Below are 18,088 nucleotides of genomic sequence, written 5' to 3' on the forward strand. Positions count from 1 at the left end.
AAAGGCATAGAAAACCTATTTAACAAAATAATCACTGAAGACCTCTCATGTCTTGAGAGAGAGATATATATCCAGATACAGGAAGGTCATATGTACTAAAACAGTTTATCCAAAAAGGCCTTTCTAAGACACATTATTTTCAAACTCAAAAGTCAAAAACAAAGAAAAAATTCTTATGGAACCAAAAACAGCCCAAATAGCCAAAGCATTCCTGAACTAAAAGAACAACATGGAAGGCATCACACTACCTGACTTCAAAATATACTACTAAGCTGTAGTAACCAAAACATAGTATTGATATAAAAACACATAGACCAGTGGAACAGAATAAAGAACACAGAATAGATCTACTTATTTACAGCAAATGTGCCAAGAACATACATTGGGGAAAGGACACTCTCTTCAATCAATGGTATTGGGGAACCTGGATATCTGTGTGCAGAGAATGAAACTAGATACCTATCACCGTACCCAAAAATCCACTCCAAGTGGATTAAATACTTAAACATAAGACCCCAAACTCTTAGACTACTAGAAGAAAACATGGGGGAAATGCTTCCTGACATTAGACTTGGCAAAAACTTCATGGCTAAGACTCCAAAAGCACAAGCAACAAAAAGAAAAATAGTTAAGTGGAAATACTAAACTAAAAAGCTTCTGAACAGCAAAGGAAACAACAGAGTGAAGAGAGAACCTGCAGAATGGGAGGAATATTTACAAACTGTTCATCTGACAAGGGACTGATAACCAGGATATATAAGGAACTCAACCGAACAGGAAAACAAACAAAAATCCTATTAAAAAGTGGACAAAAGGTCTGAATAGACATTTCTCAAAAGAAGACATACAAATGGCCAAGAAATATATTTGAAAAGCTCAACATTACTAATTGTCAGATTAAAACCACAATGAAGTATCATTAGATAGAATGGTTATTATCAAAAAGACAAGAAGTAACAAACTGATGAGGATGCAGAGAAAGGTGAACTCTTCCTCTTTGTGTTAGGAAGTATCATTAGTTAGAATGGCTATAATCAAAAAGACAAGAAGTAAACACTGATGATGCAGAGAAAGGTGAACTCTTTCTAACTCTTTGTGTTAGAATTGTCTCAGTGTTGATGAGAATGTACATTAATGCAGCCATTACGGAAAACGGTGTGGAGGTTTCTCAAAAAAACTAAAAGGGCCAGGTGTGGTGGCTCACGCCTGTAATCCCAGCACTTTGGGAGGCCAAGGCGGGTGGATCACAAGGTCAGGAGATCGAGACCATCCTGGCTAACACGGTGAAACTCCATCTTTACTAAAAATCCAAAAATTTAGCCAGGCATGATGGCGGGTGCCTGTAGTCCCAGCTACTCGGGAGGGTGAGGCAGGAGAATGGCGTGAACCCAGGAGGCAGAGCTTGCAGTGAGCCGAGATCGCACCACCGCACTCCAGCCTGGGTGACGGAACGAGACTCCGTCTCAAAAAGAAAAAAGAAAAAAACACACAAAAAATAAAAGAACCACTATATGATCTAGCAATCCTACTACTGGGTATCTATTCAAAAGAAAGGAAACCAGTATTGCATCACTTCACAGTAGCTAAGATAGGGAATCAACCTAAATATCCATCAACATATGAATGGATAAAGAAAATTGCAGTATATATACACAGTGGTATACTGTCAAGCCACTAAAAAGAATGAAAATACATCATTTGTGGCCATGTGGATGAACTTGGGGGACATTATGGGTTATGCAAAATAACTCAAACATGGAAAGATAAATACCACATGTTCTTACTCATGTGGGAGCTAAAAATTTTTTGAGCTTATGGAAGTAGAGAGTAAAATTGTGGGTATTAGAGCCTGGGAAGGGAAGGTGAGATAGGGAGCATGGGGAGAGGTTGGTTAATGGACACAAACTTACATCTAGGTTGGTAGAATGAGTTCTGGTGTTCTGTAGCACCATAGGGTGAATATGGTTAAATACAACTTGTGTATTTTCACAAAGCTAAAAGTGAGGATTTTGAATGTTCACAACCCAACAAAATGATAAGTTTGAGGTGATGGATATGCTAGTTACCATAATTTGATCATTACATACTGTATACACATATCAGAATATTACTGCATCTCATAAATGTCTACAGTTATTTTATGTCAACTAAAAATAAAAGGGAAAAAAGAATTCTTTGCCTAAATCAATGTCACACAGACTTCTTTGTTTTCCTCTAAAAGTGTTATGTTTTATGTTAGAGTTTTATATTTAGATCTATAATTCCCTCCTGAGTTTACTTTTGTATAAGGTGTGAGGATGTGTCGAGATCCATTTTTTTATATAGGAACATCCATTTGTTCCAGACCATTTGTTGAAAAGACTATTCTTTCTCTATTGAATTGCCCTTGCTCTTTTTTTCAAAAATTAATTGACCATATTTGTTTGAGTCTGTTTCTGGGATATCTTTCCATTGATCTTTGTGTCTGTCCTTTAGCCAATACCATGTTGCCTTGAGTTCTGTATAATAAGTCTTGAATTTGATAATGTGAGTCCTCCAACTTTGTTCTTAAAATTGTTTGGCTCTACTGGTTCCTTTGCACTTTAATGTATATTTTATAATCTGCTTGTTGATGTCTACGGAAAGTGTGCTAGAATTTTAGTTAGGATTGTGTTGTGTCTATAGATCAAATTGTGAAGAAGTCACATCTTAGCAATACTTAGTTTTTGATTCCATGAACACAATATAATCTTAATTTATTTTTCAGCATATAGATCCTGTACATATCTTACTGGATTTATACCCAAGTATGAACTGTTTTCTGTTTTTTTGTGTGTGGGGGGGGGTGGGGGGACATGTGCTATTTGAAATGGTATATTCAGTTGTTCATTGCTGGTATATGGAAATAAAATTGGCTTCTGTATATTTACCTTTTATCCTATGACCATTCTAAATTTACTTATTAGTTCTAGGAGCTTTGTCGGGGGGTGTAGATTCTTTGGGATTCTCTACACAAATTATCATGTCACCTACAAATATGGACAGTTTTAATTATTTCTAATCTGCATGCCTTTTAATTTTTTTTCCTTATTGCAATGTCTAGGACTTGTGCTATGATGTTGAATAGGAGTGGTGAGAGAGGACATCTTTGCCCTATTCTTGATCTTAGGGGATGTATTCGTTTTCTATTGCTGCATGTCACAAACTGCCACAAACTTAGTGGCTTAAACAACACAAATGTATTGTTCTCCAGTTCTATAAGATCAGAGGCCTTCATTGGGTCTCACTGGGCTAAAATGAAGGTGTCAGCAGGACTGCATTCCTTCCTGGAGGTTCTAGGTGAAAATGTGTTTCTTTGCCATTTCTAGCTTCTAGAGGCCACCCACATTTTTTGCCTCATGGCCCCCTTTCTCCATCTTCAGCATAGTGTATCTCTGTTCCCCTTCTGCAGTCACATTTTCTTCTGCTTTCCTCTTCTACTTTTAAGAATGCTTGTGGTTTAACTGGGCCCACTCAGGTAACCCAAGATAATTTTCCTATTTTAAGGTCAGCTAATTAACAACCTTAATTCCATCTGCAACCTAATTCCCCTTTGCCATATAAGGTAACATACTCACACACTGCAGAGATTAGTACATGGACACCTTTGGGGGACCTTAAGTAATGTAATAGCTGTAGGGTCTCTGTAAAAAGCTCTTCATTACATTTTTTTAAAAACTCTCTTTGATTTTTAGTTTCTGAGAGTTTTCATCATAAATTGTTGTTTAATCTTGTCAAATGCTTTTCCAGAATCTACTGAGGTGATCGTGTTGTTTCTCTTATTTAGTCTGTTATTAGAGTGAATTACATTCATACTCCAATTTTGAGATATGCATGCATTCCTGGGATGAACCCCCAATTGGTCATGAAGTATCATTTATACATTGCTGGATTCAATTTGCTAATATTTTGTTGAGGATTTTTATGTCTACGTTTATGGCTAATATGGGATTTTAGTTTCTTTGTCGTGAGTTTGTTATTAGGGTAATGCTGACCTTATAAATGAGGTGGAAGTCTTCCCTTCCCTTCTCTTTTTCTGGAAGAGATTATAATATTTGTATTATTTAAGCCTTATATGGTTGGTAGAATTTGCCAGTGAACCCACATAGGCCTGGAGTTTTCTATTTTGAGAATTTTTTTTTTTTTTTAATAGATACGGGATCATTCAGACTATTTCTTCTTCAGTGAGTTTTGGAAGTTTGTGTTTTTAAGACATTGGTCCATTTCTTCAAAGTTATCAAATTCATGACCATAGAGTTGTTTGTAGTGTTAGTTTATTATTCTTTTACTGTATGGGATGTCAGTAGGGATGTCCCCCCGCTTCATTCCTAATATTGTTAATTTTTGTCTTTCCTCTCTCTCTGTATTCGCCACCCCTACCCCAGCCACCCTCCTTTTTTTTTAGTCTGGCTAAAGGTTTATCAATTTTGTTGATTGTTTTTAAGCAACCAATATTCTTAGTTTAATTAGTTTTCTCCTTAGAATTGTATTGATTTGTACTCTGATCTTTGTTATTTTCTCCTGCTTGCTTTGGTTTTTTTAGTTGTTCTCTTTGTAGTTTCTTTTTTCATTAACTGTAAATTTTTTCCTATTAATATATACCTTTGTCTTATTTCAGTTTCTAAGAAAACATCTGCAGGTATCTAGTTTCTTAAGACAATAGTTGGATCAGTTTGGCAAATCTTTTGTAAAGGGCCAGATAGTAAATATTTCAGGCTTTGCAGACCAAATGATCTGTCACAACTACTCAACTCTGCCGTTGTAATACCAAAGCAGCGATGGATAATACTGACTGTGTTCCAGTAAAACTTTATTTACAAAAACAAGCAGGGAAGCAAAGTTTGGCAACCCTTGATATAAATAATTGATTTAAGCCCTTTTTTTCTAACATAAGTATTTAAGGCTGTAAATTTCCATTTTAGCATTGGTTTAGCTGTGTCCCACAAATTTTGGGTTGTCATTTTTATTTGCATACAGTTTAAAATTTTTTTTATTTCCTTTGAGACTTCTTTTTTGACCTATAGACTTAGAAATGTTTAATATTCAATTTCCAAATAATCGAGGATCTTCCCAGGTGTTTTATGGCCCAAGAGCATACTTCGTATTATTTTTATTCTCTTAAATTATCAAGTATCATATCAATGTCAGATAGGTGTAGTTGATTATGTCATTCAGGTGTACTGTATCATTTTTAATTTTCTACTTATTCTGTCATCTCTGAGACTCTACTTAGTCTATCATCACTGACAGGAGAGTGTATTAAGGCATTCATCCCTTTGTTCATTTCTCCTTTCAGTTCTATTAGCTTTTGCCTCATACAGGAGAATTACATCTTCCATTTAGAATTATGTCTTCTTAGAGGATAGACCTCTTTATTATTATATAATGTCTTCCTTTATCCCTGACAATATTCCTTCTTCAGAAGTCTGCTTTGTCTGATACTAATAAAACTACCCCAGTTGGTTTGTTTTGTTTTTGTTTGTTGAGACAGAATCTTGCTCTGTTGCCCAGGCTGGAGTGCAATGGCAGTGGCACAATCTCGGCTCACTGCAACCTCCACCTCCCTGATTCAAGTGATTCTCGTGCCTCAGCTTCCCAGATAGCTAGGATTACAGATGTGCGCCACCACACCCAGCTAATTGTTGTATTTTTAGTAGAGACGGGGTTTCGCCATGTTGGCCAGGCTGGTCTCAAACTCCTGACCTCAAGTTATCCGCTCACCTCAGCCTCCCAAAGTGCTGGGATTACAGGCGTGAACCACCATTCCCAGCCTCCTTTTGATTAGTATTTGCATAATATATATCTTTCTCCATCCTTTTTCTTCTCTGTTTATATTTGAAGTTGGATTCTTGTAGATGGCATATACTTAGGTCTTTCTTTTTTACTGAGCTACATGCCTTTTAAATGGTTTAGATCAAGGATTGGCAAACTATGGCACAAGTAGAAATTTTTAATTTTACATTTATATATTTAATTTTCAGTTGTCTTCATTTCCTTATATAAATCCATGTTTTAATCTATTATATTTCTGCTTCAAAAACTTTTTTACATTTCTTAGAAAATAGATCTTCTGGCAATGAATTCCCTCTAGTTTTGTTTGAAAAAGTTTATTTCATCATCATATTTGAAAGATATTTTTGCTGGGTATAGAATTCTGGGTTTATCATTTTTTTCTTTGAAGTGACAGACTTTAAAGATGTCACTTAAGGCCGAGGTAGGCGGATCACAAGGTCTGGAGTTTGAGACCATCCTGGCCAACATGGTGAAACCCTCTCTCTACTAAAAATACAAAAAATGAGCTGGGCGTGGTGGCACACGCCTGTAGTCCCAGCTACTCGGGAGGCTGAGGCAGGAAAATCACTTAAACCCGGGAGGCGGAGGTTGCAGTAGCCCAGATCACACCACTGCACTCCAGCCTGGCAACAGAGCAAGACTCCATCTCAAAAAATAAAAAAAGATGTCACTTTTTTTCTTATGATTTAAATGGTTTCTGACAAGAAATCTGTGTGTATATAATGCTCCTTTTCTTCCTCTGCCTCTGATTTTCAGCAATTCAAATATAATATGCCTAGGGATTTTCCCTCTCTTCCCTCCTTCCTCCCCCATCCCCACCATATTTATCTTATTGTTCTTGTGTCTGTGGCTTGGTGTCTGTCATTAATTTTAGAAAATTCTCGGCCAGGTGCAGTGGCTCACGCATGTAATCCCAGCACTTTGGGAGACCAAGGCAGGCGGATCACGAGGTCAGGAGATTGAGAACATCCTGGCCAACGTGGTGAAACCCCGTCTCTACTAAAATACAAAAAATTAGCTGGGCATGGTGGCGCATGCCTGTAGTCCCAGCTGAGGCTGAGGCGAGGGAATTGCTTGAACCTGGGAGGCGGAGGTTGCAGTGAGTCCAGATTGCACCACTGCACTCCAGCCTGGCGACAGAGCAAGACTCCATCTCAAAAAAAAAAAAAAGAAAAGAAAAGAAAGAAAAGAAAAATCTCAGATATACTTTCTTCAAATATTTTTCCGTCCTGTCCTCCCTCTTCTTCTGAGATTACAGTTATAAATATGTTAGGATGTTGGAGACGCTCACACAGCTTTTTGTTGTTCTGTCTTCAAGTTCACTGATTCTTTCCTCAGCTGTGTCAGTCTTACTTACCAGAACATCAAACATATTCTTTATCTCCATTTCCATTTGATTCCTTTTCATAATTTCCATGCCACTGCTGAAATAACCCATCTGATCTTACATGTTATCCACCGTTCCTATTAGAGCCTTTAGCATGTTAGTCATACTTACTTAAAATTTGTATCAAGGCCGGGTGCAGTGGCTCATGCCTGTAATCCCAGCACTTTGGGAGGCTGAGGCAGGAGGATAGCTTGAGCCCAGGAATTCAAGACCTGTTTGGAAAACACAGGAAGACACTGTCTCTACAAAAAATAATAAAATAAATTAGCTGGGCATGGTGGTGCATGCCTATGGTCCCAGCTACTGGGGAGGTTGAGGCAGGAAGATCACTTGAGCCTGGGAGATCAAGGCTGCAGTGAGCCCTCATTGTGCCACTGCACTCCAGCCTGGGCAGCAGAGCAAGACCCCATCTCAAAAATGAAAAATAGAAGCAAATGCTACTTTTTTCTGAATCGATAGTTACATGAGGATGAAGACATCAATGGAATTACAATGTACTGCCATTTGGAGTTACCTAAAAATAATAATAGCTAACACATCTTCAACATGCTAGGCACCGTATTGTGTGCTTTACATGTATTAACTCATTTGATCCTCACAAACTTTTTTTTTTTTTTTTTTTGAGACGGAAACACCTATCACCCAGGCTGGAGTGCAGTGGCGCTATCTTGGCTCACTGCAATCTCTGCCTCCTGGGTTCAAGCGATTTTCCTACCTCAGCCTCCCAAGTAGCTGGGATTACAGGCACCTGCCACCATCCCCAGCTAATTTTTGTATTTTTAGTAGAGACAGAGTTTCGCCATGTTGGCCAGGCTGGTCTCAAACTCCTGGCCTCAAGTGATCTGCCTGCCTCAGCCTCCCAAAGCGCTGGGACCTGGGATTACAGGGGTGAGCCACCACACCAGCCCTCACAAACCTTTTGAGGTAGAAAATATTACCATGTCCTTTTTTACAGTCAGGAAATTAAGGTTAAGTAATAAGATTGTGGCCCTTGACCACACAGAGCTAAAAAAGAATTTACTGGTTTAGATTGAGCAGCTTGCTAAAGAATAATTTTTAATTATTTTTAATCTGTGTTAGATTTTTTTAAATAATTTTATTTTTAATTGTGGTAAAAAATATAACAAAATTGACCATCTTAATCAGTTTTAAGTATACAGTTCAGTCATGTTAAGTACATTCATATTGTGGTGCAGTAGATTTCCAGAACTTGTTCATCTTGCAAAATTGAAACTCTATACCTGGTAAACAACAACTCCCCATTTCCTCGTTCCCCTAGCCCCTGGCAGCCACTAATGTAAGTCCTGTTTCTACGAATTTGATTGACTTTAGATGCCTTATAAGAGAAATTACACAATATTTGTCTTTTTGAGACTAGCTTGTGTCAGCATAATGCCCTCAAGGTTCATCTACGTTTTAGCATGCAGAGGGCCTTCCTAAGGCTGAATAATATTAATATTACATTGTATGTATATACCACATTTTGCTTACCACTCATCTGCTGATGGACATTTGGGCTGTTACACCTCTTGGCTATTGTGAATAATGCTGCAATGAACATGAGTGTTCAGATATCTCTTTAATACCCTGATTTCAGTTCTTTTGGATCTGTAGCAAAAAGTGGGATTGCTGGATCATATGGTAAATTTTGTTCTTAATTTTTTGAGGAACCTCCATTCCATTTTCCATAGCAGCTGCACCATTTTACATTCCTACCAACAGTATACAAGAGTTCCAGTTTCCTCACATCCTCATCAACAATGGGTATTTTCTGCTGGTGGTGGTTTTTTGATAGTAGCCATCCTAATGGTTGTGAGGTGATACCTAGTGGTTTTGATTTGCATTTCCCTAATGATTAGTGATGTTGAGCATCTTTTTTTTTTTTTTTTTTTTTTTTTTTTTTTCTGAGATGGAGTCTCGCTCTGTTGCCTAGGTAGAGTGCCATGGTGCAATCTCGGCTTACTGCAACCTCTGCCTCCCAGGTTTAAGCGATTCTCCTGCCTCAGCCTCCTGAGTAGCTGGGACTACAGGCACCCACCACCATACCCGGCTAATTTTTGTATTTTTAATAGAGATGGAGTTTCACCGTGTTGGCCAGGCTAGTCTTGAACTCCTGACCTCATGATCCACCCGCCTCGGCCTCCCAAAGTGCTGGGATTACAGGCATGAGCCACCGCGCCTGGCCTATATTGAGCATCTTTTTATAGGCCATTTATATATCTCTGGAGGAATCTCTGTTCAAGTCCCTATGCCCATTTTTTAAATTGGGTTATTTTGCTGTTGAGTTCAAAGTTCTTTATATATTCTAGATTTTTTTTTCCCTTTCTTTTGAGACAGCATCTTGCTGTCTCCCAAGCTGTGGTATAGTGGCATGATCATGGCTCACTGCAGCCTCGACCTCCCGGCCTCCAACTTCAGCTTCCTGAGTAGCTGAGACTACAGGCACACACCACCTAACTAATTTTTAATTGAGACAGGGTCTTGGTTTGTCACCCAGGTTGGAATGCAGGTGGCAGGATCACGGCTCACTGCAACCTAAGACCTCCTGGGCTTAAGCAGTCCTCCCACCTCAGCTTCCTGAGCGGCTGGGACTACAGGCGTGTGCCACCACACTTGGCTAAATTTTAAAAAAATTTTTTTTAGAGACAGGGTCTTAATATATTGCCCAGGCTGTTCTTGAACACATGGGTTCAAGAGATTCTCCCACCTCAGCCTCCCAAAGTGCTGGGATTATAGGCGTGAGCCATACACCTTGCCTATTCTAGATCTTAACCCCTTAGCAGATATATGATTTGCAGATATTTCTTCTCATTCTGTAGGTTGTCTTTTCACTATTTATTGTGTCTTTTGATGTGCAGAAGTTTTTTAGTTTGATATAGTCCTATTTGTCTATTTTTGCTTTTGTTACCTCTGCTTTTGGTGTTGTATTTAAGATATCACTGCCAAATCCAATGTCAGAGAGTGTTTTCTTCTAGAAGTTTTATAGTTTTAGGTCTTACGGTTAGGTCTTTGATCTATTTTGAGTTAATATTTGTGTACGACATAAGGTGCGGCCCAACCTCACTCTTTTGCATGTGGATATCCAGGTTTCCCAGCACCATTTGTTGAAGAGACTGTTAGATTTTTTTAAATGCCCTGAAATGATTAGTTTGTAAGATTTTCTATTTAAAGGATTGTTACACATTGAAATTTAGCTTTAATGTTTTCTTAGTTATTGATATGGATAGAATTTCAAGTTTTGCAGGAATTATGCAGAATATGTTAATTAATAGTAAGAGATGTAATTTTTAAGTGGTCATTTAGGTCTTGTTTGTTTATGGAGTTGTTTTTTTGTTTGTTTCTTTGAGACGGAGTCTCACTCTTGTCACTCAGGCTGGAGTGCAGTGGCGCAATCTCAGCTTACTGCAGCCTCTGCCTCCCAGGTTCAAGCGATGCCCATGGCTCAGCCTTCCAAGTAGCTGGGACTACAGGCATGTGCCGCCACACCCTGCTAATTTTTGTGTTTATAGTAGAGAGGGGTTTCATCATGTTGGCCAGGCTGATCTTGGACTCCTGACCTCAGGTGATCCCCCTGCCTTGGCCCCCGAAAGTGCTGGGATTACAGGCGTGAGCCGCCACGCCTGGCCAGATTAAAATTTTAATATAAGGTGATTTCCAAGTAATTCTGTATATCTTTTCCAATGCTTAATATATACTAAAATGTTGGTTGCTGTGAGCTATTTCTTTAAAAAAGAAAAAAAAAGGTAATCCAAAATAAATATGTGGAAATCATTTGCATAATTTTTCCCGTCCTCTTTTGCTTGTAGGGAAGCAGCTCGAGAGTGTCGTAGAAAGAAGAAAGAATATGTGAAATGTTTAGAAAACAGAGTGGCAGTGCTTGAAAATCAAAACAAGACATTGATTGAGGAGCTAAAAGCACTTAAGGACCTTTACTGCCACAAATCAGATTAATTTGGGATTTAAATTTTCACCTGTTAAGGTGGAAAATGGACTGGCTTGGCCACAACCTGAAAGACAAAATAAACATTTTATTTTCTAAACATTTCTTTTTTTCTATGCGCAAAACTGCCTGAAAGCAACTACAGAATTTCATTCATTTGTGCTTTTGCATTAAACTGTGAATGTTCCAACACCTGCCTCCACTTCTCCCCTCGAGAAATTTTCAACGCCAGGAATCATGAAGAGACTTCTGCTTTTCAACCCCCACCCTCCTCAAGAAGTAATAATTTGTTTACTTGTAAATTGATGGGAGAAATGAGGAAAAGAAAATCTTTTTAAAAATGATTTCAAGGTTTGTGCTGAGCTCCTTGATTGCCTTAGGGACAGAATTACCCCAGCCTCTTGAGCTGAAGTAATGTGTGGGCCGCATGCATAAAGTAAGTAAGGTGCAATGAAGAAGTGTTGATTGCCAAATTGACATGTTTTCACATTCTCATTGTGAATTATGTAAAATTGTTAAGAGACATACCCTCTGAAAAAGAACTTTAGCATGGTATTGAAGGAATTAGAAATGAATTTGGAGTGCTTTTTATGTATGTTGTCTTCAATACTGAAAATTTGTCCTTGGTTCTTAAAAGCATTCTGTACTAATACAGCTCTTCCATAGGGCAGTTGTTGCTTCTTAATTCAGTTCTGTATGTGTTCAACATTTTTGAATACATTAAAAGAAGTAACCAACTGAACGAAAAAGCATGGTATTTGAATTTTAAATTAAAGCAAAGTAAATAAAAGTACAAAGCATATTTTAGTTAGTACTAAATTCTTAGTAAAATGCTGATCAGTAAACCAATCCCTTGAGTTATATAACAAGATTTTAAAATAAATGTTATTGTCCTCACCTTCAAAAATATTTATATTGTCACTCATTTACGTAAAAAGATATTTCTAATTTACTGTTGCCCATTGCACTTACATACCACCACCAAGAAAGCCTTCAAGATGTCCAGTAAAGCAAAGTGATATATATTTGTTTATGAAATGTTACATGTAGAAAAATACTGATTTTAAATATTTTCCATATTAACAATTTAACAGAGAATCTCTAGTGAATTTTTTAAATGAAAGAAGTTGTAAGGATATAAAAAGTACAGTGTTAGATGTGCACAAGGAAAGTTATTTTCAGACATATTTGAATGACTGCTGTACTGCAATATTTGGATTGTCATTCTTACAAAACATTTTTTTGTTCTCTTGTAAAAAGAGTAGTTATTAGTTCTGCTTTAGCTTTCCAATATGCTGTATAGCCTTTGTCATTTTATAATTTTAATTCCTGATTAAAACAGTCTGTATTTGTGTATATCATACATTGTTTTCAATACCACTTTTAATTGTTACTCATTTTATTCACTAAGCTCGATAAATCTAAGTTACTCTTAAAAAAAAAAAAAAAGACTAAGGTGGATTTTAAAAATTGGAAACTGACATAATGTTAGGTTATAATTTCTCATTTGGAGCCGGGCGCAGTGGCTCACGCCTGTAATCCCAGCACTTTGGGAGGCCAAGGTGGGTGGGTCACCTGTGGTCAAGGGTTCAAGACCAGCCTGGCCATCATGGTGAAACCCCATCTCTACTAAAAATACAAAAATTAGCCAGGCGTGGTGGCCGGCGCCTGTAATCCCAGCTACTCAGGAGGTTGAGGCAGCAGAATTGCTTGAACCCAGGAGGCAGAGGGTTGCAGTGAGCCGAGATAGCACCATTGCACTCCAGCCTGGGCGACTCCGTCTCAAAAAATAAAAATAAAAAAATGTCTCATTTGGGAAGGAAATTCCTTTTAAAAAAGAGTTGAGACACTTAGAAAACTAATGTTTTATATTTAGTCAAGAGTTATTTAAGAAAGTCAAGCTTGTTTAACAACAAAATATGAAGATTTAAGTGTTAATTGCGGGGTCCATTTTAAAATAAGATTTTAAATAACATTTGTAAATGGTATATTTTCGTTTGTAACAAACCATTGTCTTTTTTCAAGGATGAACAGAGTTTATGAAGGAGCATCATTCTAAGAATTAAGTGATGTAGTCTTTATGTTTGGACAGTTCACCAGATTCTCAAGAAGGCTTTCAAACAACTATAAAGTTTGATGTTTGTCCTGCTGAGCTAATGGGGAAAGTTATAGCATAAAAATTGTGTAACCGCATAGATATGTCATTTTTAAAAACTGGTTTAACAGAAATCAAGCAAAGTCACAAATATGTTCACAAGTTGGAATTATTTATTGAGTCAAAATGTCGAATCGAACATTTTGAATGTCGTAAGTGTTATAAATGAAAAATTGCCTGATGTTTAGCAGTTTGTATTCTCTAAAGCTTTTTTTCAAAAGTTCAGGCTTTCTACTTACTGGGAAGTTGGTGGTCCTCTTAGTCCCTGATAAATCAAGGCAATCACATTCATGTGAGCTGGATGAATTTATAAGTTATAAAGACCTTATCCTTCATACCTTGAGGATGATTGCACTGGTTTTGAAGTCAATTACTTAATGATGAGGTGAGAAATGTATCCTGTTGCTAAATCTGTCTTAGACCCTTGGTGAAACTTGAAGATTTCAGTTTATAAAGATAAAATCAAGCATCTTTTGTGCAGTTTTCTTTTTTTAATGCAAGAATGGTGGGGAGGTTTGTTTGTAAGCATGAAACTTTGAGAATCTTTATTAAGAAAATGACATAATTTTTAAAAACCTTGTAGCCAAGAATATATGTGGCCACATTACCAGTAATAAATGTTTTTCTCTTTATATTGGCCAAAAGGGAATAAAAATGTCACCATAGGAATTTGTACATATGCTACTGATTTGCCTAGAAAATAGCAAGTTTGGTATTGCTCACTTTGCAAATATAGGGCCATGTGGCACTTTTATCTATAGACAGATTAACTCTAATAAAAATGAAGTGGGGAGGGGTTTATTTTTGATATATTACTCTTATGAGTTTTCAAGCTTTGATAACGTTTAACTGAAAAGTGGCTTAGAAAGGGCTAGATCCAATGTGTTCATTATTAAATAATTGCTATCAGATACAATTTTAAGTTCATTCTTTTTCAAACCCAAGTACCATATTGGCAACCATAATATTGTCATAGGTGCTCTCTTCATTTAGATATTCTTGGGGGGGGTGGCATTTGTATAATATATGTGTACATATATATATATATACATACAGTATATAATCTAAAGCTCTGAGAGCTCTTAAGTCAGGAATGCTGAGTATTATAGTATATTGAGGTCAGATGAAATTTTACATTTTTGTGTGTTCTGTTGCATCCCTTCTGGTAGTTTCTATGACTGCATTACTCCAGCACTCATGATTGATTTTATCTTCTAATTTTCTTCCAAGTATTTTATTTTTTATTAGTTTTCTTTGGCTTGATACTTTTAAATATGTTACTAGTCACTTGAAAGCCTCTCCCCCAAAAGTATTTGGTTTGTATGCTTTGTCTGTGGCAGCTATAACAGTGGTAAGAACATTTTGAAGATAGCTTTTTAAAGGAACCACTGATTTTTTCAAAAATCATCCTGGGGGAGGAATTTTGGCATTTCATTTGAGCAGGGATTTTGTCAGAAAATGTGTTTTGATGGTAGGTCAGCAGCAGTGCTAGTCTCTGAAAGCACAATACCAGTCAGGCAGCCTATCCCATCAGATGTCATCTGGCTGAAGTTTATCTCTGTCTCTCAGGACAAATCCCTACTATCTTTTTTACCTTTTGGGGTGACATGTGGAATCATACAAAGGCTTAGGAAGAAGTAACATTTGTTTAAACCAGGATGCTTTACTTACTTGAAGTGACTTCAATCTAGATTTCTTTTAATATTTAACAAATTTTTAATTCTATGATCAGCCACAGTCAGCTATTACCATAAATTGGTCTCTGTTTATTTTGAAGATCACGGCTGCTTCATTTTGCAGGATTAAGTAGGGCTAATATATCTTAAAGTTAAGATCTTGAATTAAAGTGAGTTTTAGAAATAGTATTACATACCTTTTCAGTTGTTTTCAAGAGGCTTTATTTTTGTTGCCTTTGTAGCCCTGAAAGCTGTTGGTATATTTTTTCCCTCATGGACCTAATAGAAAAGTTGTATATTTATTTGGATTATATTTACATTCTGTCCTTTGTAAATGTTTGGTGTAACTTGCACTTTTTTAAATGACCCAGTTTGGGTATTAGCAACTTAAGAAATTCCCTCATCAAGTAATTCTCAACTTTTTAGTCTTTCTCCTCTCTTCAAATCATGTGACTTTTTAAATGGAAGTTTTTCATTGATTAAAATATTTTAGCACCTAAAAGCTAGCCTTAAAAACAGCTGTAAAAGAAAAACATCAGGAAATTAGATATGACTAGCCCAGTTAATTAAAAGACAGGCTCAAACCTTGTTTTATTCTTTTTCATCTTGGATGAAGATTGAAGGGAAAATAACTCAAGTGCATAATATTTATTTTCAATTTTTAATGAGACTTTATCCTCATCACAACATTAATACTGTACATAGTATGCCAAAATATCCATTAATTTGTCTAGAATAGTACAAGACTTTTTAAAGCAATTGTCTTCACAGAGACCACATGTAATATACTGAAATATGTTCATTTTTAATGGCTTTGTTAACATCAAAGAAATGCTGCCTAAATTTGATTTCAGATGAGGAAGGAGAAAGTAAAGTGTGCATAGTAAGGCTGTAGGTGAAGAGTTGTGAGATAAATAGTTCACTCAGTTGTACAAAGCACAACTAGAACTTTTTGTTGGGTGGCTTACATACATCTTGAATATTCTTAATGTAATAATGTTGACTATTAAGTTGGCTACACAGTCACTGTATCTACTAGGAACTGGTTTCCTTGACATTCTAGAATCAATGGCTAGGAGAGGCATTAATCTTTGAGGGGCTGAACATATCATGAAGCTGAGTCAGTATGGAAAATTTTCAAATAAACAGGGTGCTGAAGTTCCATCTGTCTCATCTGCTTATGATAAGTTCTTATTGATTAGTGAATGTAGCTTAAGCCTTTGTATGTGTCCTCAGGGGGCAGACCGACTTTAAGAGGGACCAGATAATGTTTGAATGGAGGGATTATATTTCAGGTGTTTTAGCTTGAAATTTATTTTTTAAAAAAAGAAAAATTTTAAAAATATATAAATAAAATAGAACAAAGCCGGTGATGCAAGTTGATATTATAAACAGGCAGTTTTAGCACAGAAAGAAAACACTGACCTGTCTGCATTCTGGTACGGTGGGTGCAGGTCCCAGCTGGGTATGACATGATACATTTTTAATTATTCTCACCAGCAAGTAAAAGGAAAATGAACAATCTTTTGGAATTGTCTTTGAAAAGGATCAAAGAGTAGGAAATTCACATTTGACCTAACATTACTTGCCTATAGAAGTATGGCATTTCCAAGCTTTTGTCTGAGGAGCATCTCAGAGAAGTGAGAGTAAATCTGAGATAGCTTAAAAATTGGTAGGGAGGAAGAAAATCTCTGCAAATAATGATTTTATGTTTGTTGGCCAAGTGAAATGATCTATCATTGTGTTTGGGAGGTTTTATTTTCTTATGTTTTTAAAATTGAATTGGTAAATGCTTTATAGATGTATTTTTATCCAAGTGCCACTCCAATTTGTGTATGTAATAAAATTATTTATATTAAAAGTGGGAAATAATTGTCAACTTTTTTTTGAGTATAGATTTATTAGGGGTGGCAAAGAAGAGTGCTAGTTAGCAGTTTTCCATGTAAAGTTGTCCTTGACTGATTTGTCCACATGTCAGTTGTAACTCCCCCACTCCCTGCAAAAGGAATTATTTCTAACCCAGATGTATCACTTGAAACTTTTTAGAAGCAAAATAATCAGGGAAGTTCCTAGAAAGGTGTTTGGCTTTTTGGTTTTTGAGGATTGGGGTAAAGAAGACTTCCCCCACAACTGTCAGCACAAAACAGGGTATTGATTTTTAACTCTGATGTTTCCATTGGAGTTGAATACTAAATAAATAACTATAATGAGGGAAATACATTTCTAATAAAATTCCCTACATTCTAGAAACATCCCTGTTTTAATTTTTTATCTAAATCTTTTTGTGCTTTATGTGTAAAGAAAAAAATGTACTGAGTTACAATGCATTTTATTAACACTATGTACATAATAGCTGCTTTGTGTTCAGAATGGTAGCAGTTGCTTTGTATATTAAAGTGATCCTTGTGAATTTGTGAAATATTGTCATAAAGTGCTTTTTCTTACTGTAATCTTTGTGGTATCAACTGTCATAATGCTCTTTTTACACAAACATTTATGTGCAGTCACATAAACATGCTTTTAAAAACTCTGTAAGTCTCTTTTTTGGGGATGGGATCTCTATATTTTGTTGGGGTTTTTTTGCTAGTAGTGTGAAGCCATGTTTTATTGGACTTAAAGTTACAATATATTACAAGCTTGTGTTGGAAGGCAGCAAAACTAATTCAGACAACAACAACATGTCTTCAGTTACTGGATCCCTAATTTTCAGGACAAAACCTGTTTTTCAATAAGATTGAACAGTGCCTATTTGTGGATTTGGAGATGTTACTGTCAAGATGACTAATGGAGACATACGACCAGCTGTGTCTGATGTCATAAAACACGTGTTCACTGAAAGGACAATAAGAATATATACCTTCTCAGGTCCCCTTGCAATTCTAAAACTCTGTGATCATATAAATTGGAAGGAAAGGGGAGGGGATATGGTTAATCTTTGCTTAAGATGTAAGAATAAAAAAGTTATCTCCTATACTATTAACTTCTGAAATAAGTTCTGAGATGAGACATCTGAAAATAAGCAGCTGCATTATTTGTATGTTTCTTCACTGCCAAGATGTGTTCAAGCCTGCTATACCTGCCATTGTATTGGAAGGCTTAATGAATTTCATTTATTTTCT

At 36.5% G+C, this 18,088-nt stretch overlaps 2 protein-coding genes across 44 annotated transcripts in view; one reads left to right on the forward strand and one right to left on the reverse strand.

Moving 5' to 3' along the window:
* The window catches only part of CREB1 (cAMP responsive element binding protein 1), a 73,661-nt gene extending 56,162 nt beyond the window's left edge, over positions 1-17,499 (forward strand). For 5 of the 13 annotated variants that reach the window (XR_010149845.1, XM_063790679.1, XM_063790680.1 and 2 more), the window contains one exon: positions 11,005-12,499. Coding sequence is in view for 8 of the 13 variants with exons in the window: in XM_063790679.1 (XP_063646749.1) it covers positions 11,005-11,149 (145 nt within the window). In the remaining 5 variants the exon portion in view is untranslated. Of the gene's footprint in view, positions 1-11,004 lie in introns of all 13 variants that reach the window. The other 8 variants (XM_063790678.1, XM_016950377.3, XM_054679237.2 and 5 more) reach the window with 3 other exon arrangements.
* The window catches only part of METTL21A (methyltransferase 21A, HSPA lysine), a 42,860-nt gene that overhangs the window by 5,306 nt on the left and 19,466 nt on the right, over positions 1-18,088 (reverse strand). For 11 of the 31 annotated variants that reach the window (XR_010149850.1, XR_010149851.1, XR_010149849.1 and 8 more), the window contains one exon: positions 7,310-7,410. The exons of 14 other annotated variants lie outside the window; for them this stretch is intronic. Coding sequence is in view for 11 of the 17 variants with exons in the window: in XM_063790692.1 (XP_063646762.1) it covers positions 7,322-7,410 (89 nt within the window). In the remaining 6 variants the exon portion in view is untranslated. Of the gene's footprint in view, positions 1-7,309; positions 7,411-11,103; positions 11,206-15,166; positions 15,249-18,088 lie in introns of those variants that run through there. 6 more of the 31 variants (XR_010149852.1, XR_010149854.1, XR_010149853.1 and 3 more) reach the window with 4 other exon arrangements.

Source organism: Pan troglodytes, chromosome 13 (genome assembly GCF_028858775.2).
Source record: "Pan troglodytes isolate AG18354 chromosome 13, NHGRI_mPanTro3-v2.0_pri, whole genome shotgun sequence".
Lineage (NCBI taxonomy): Eukaryota > Metazoa > Chordata > Mammalia > Primates > Hominidae > Pan > Pan troglodytes.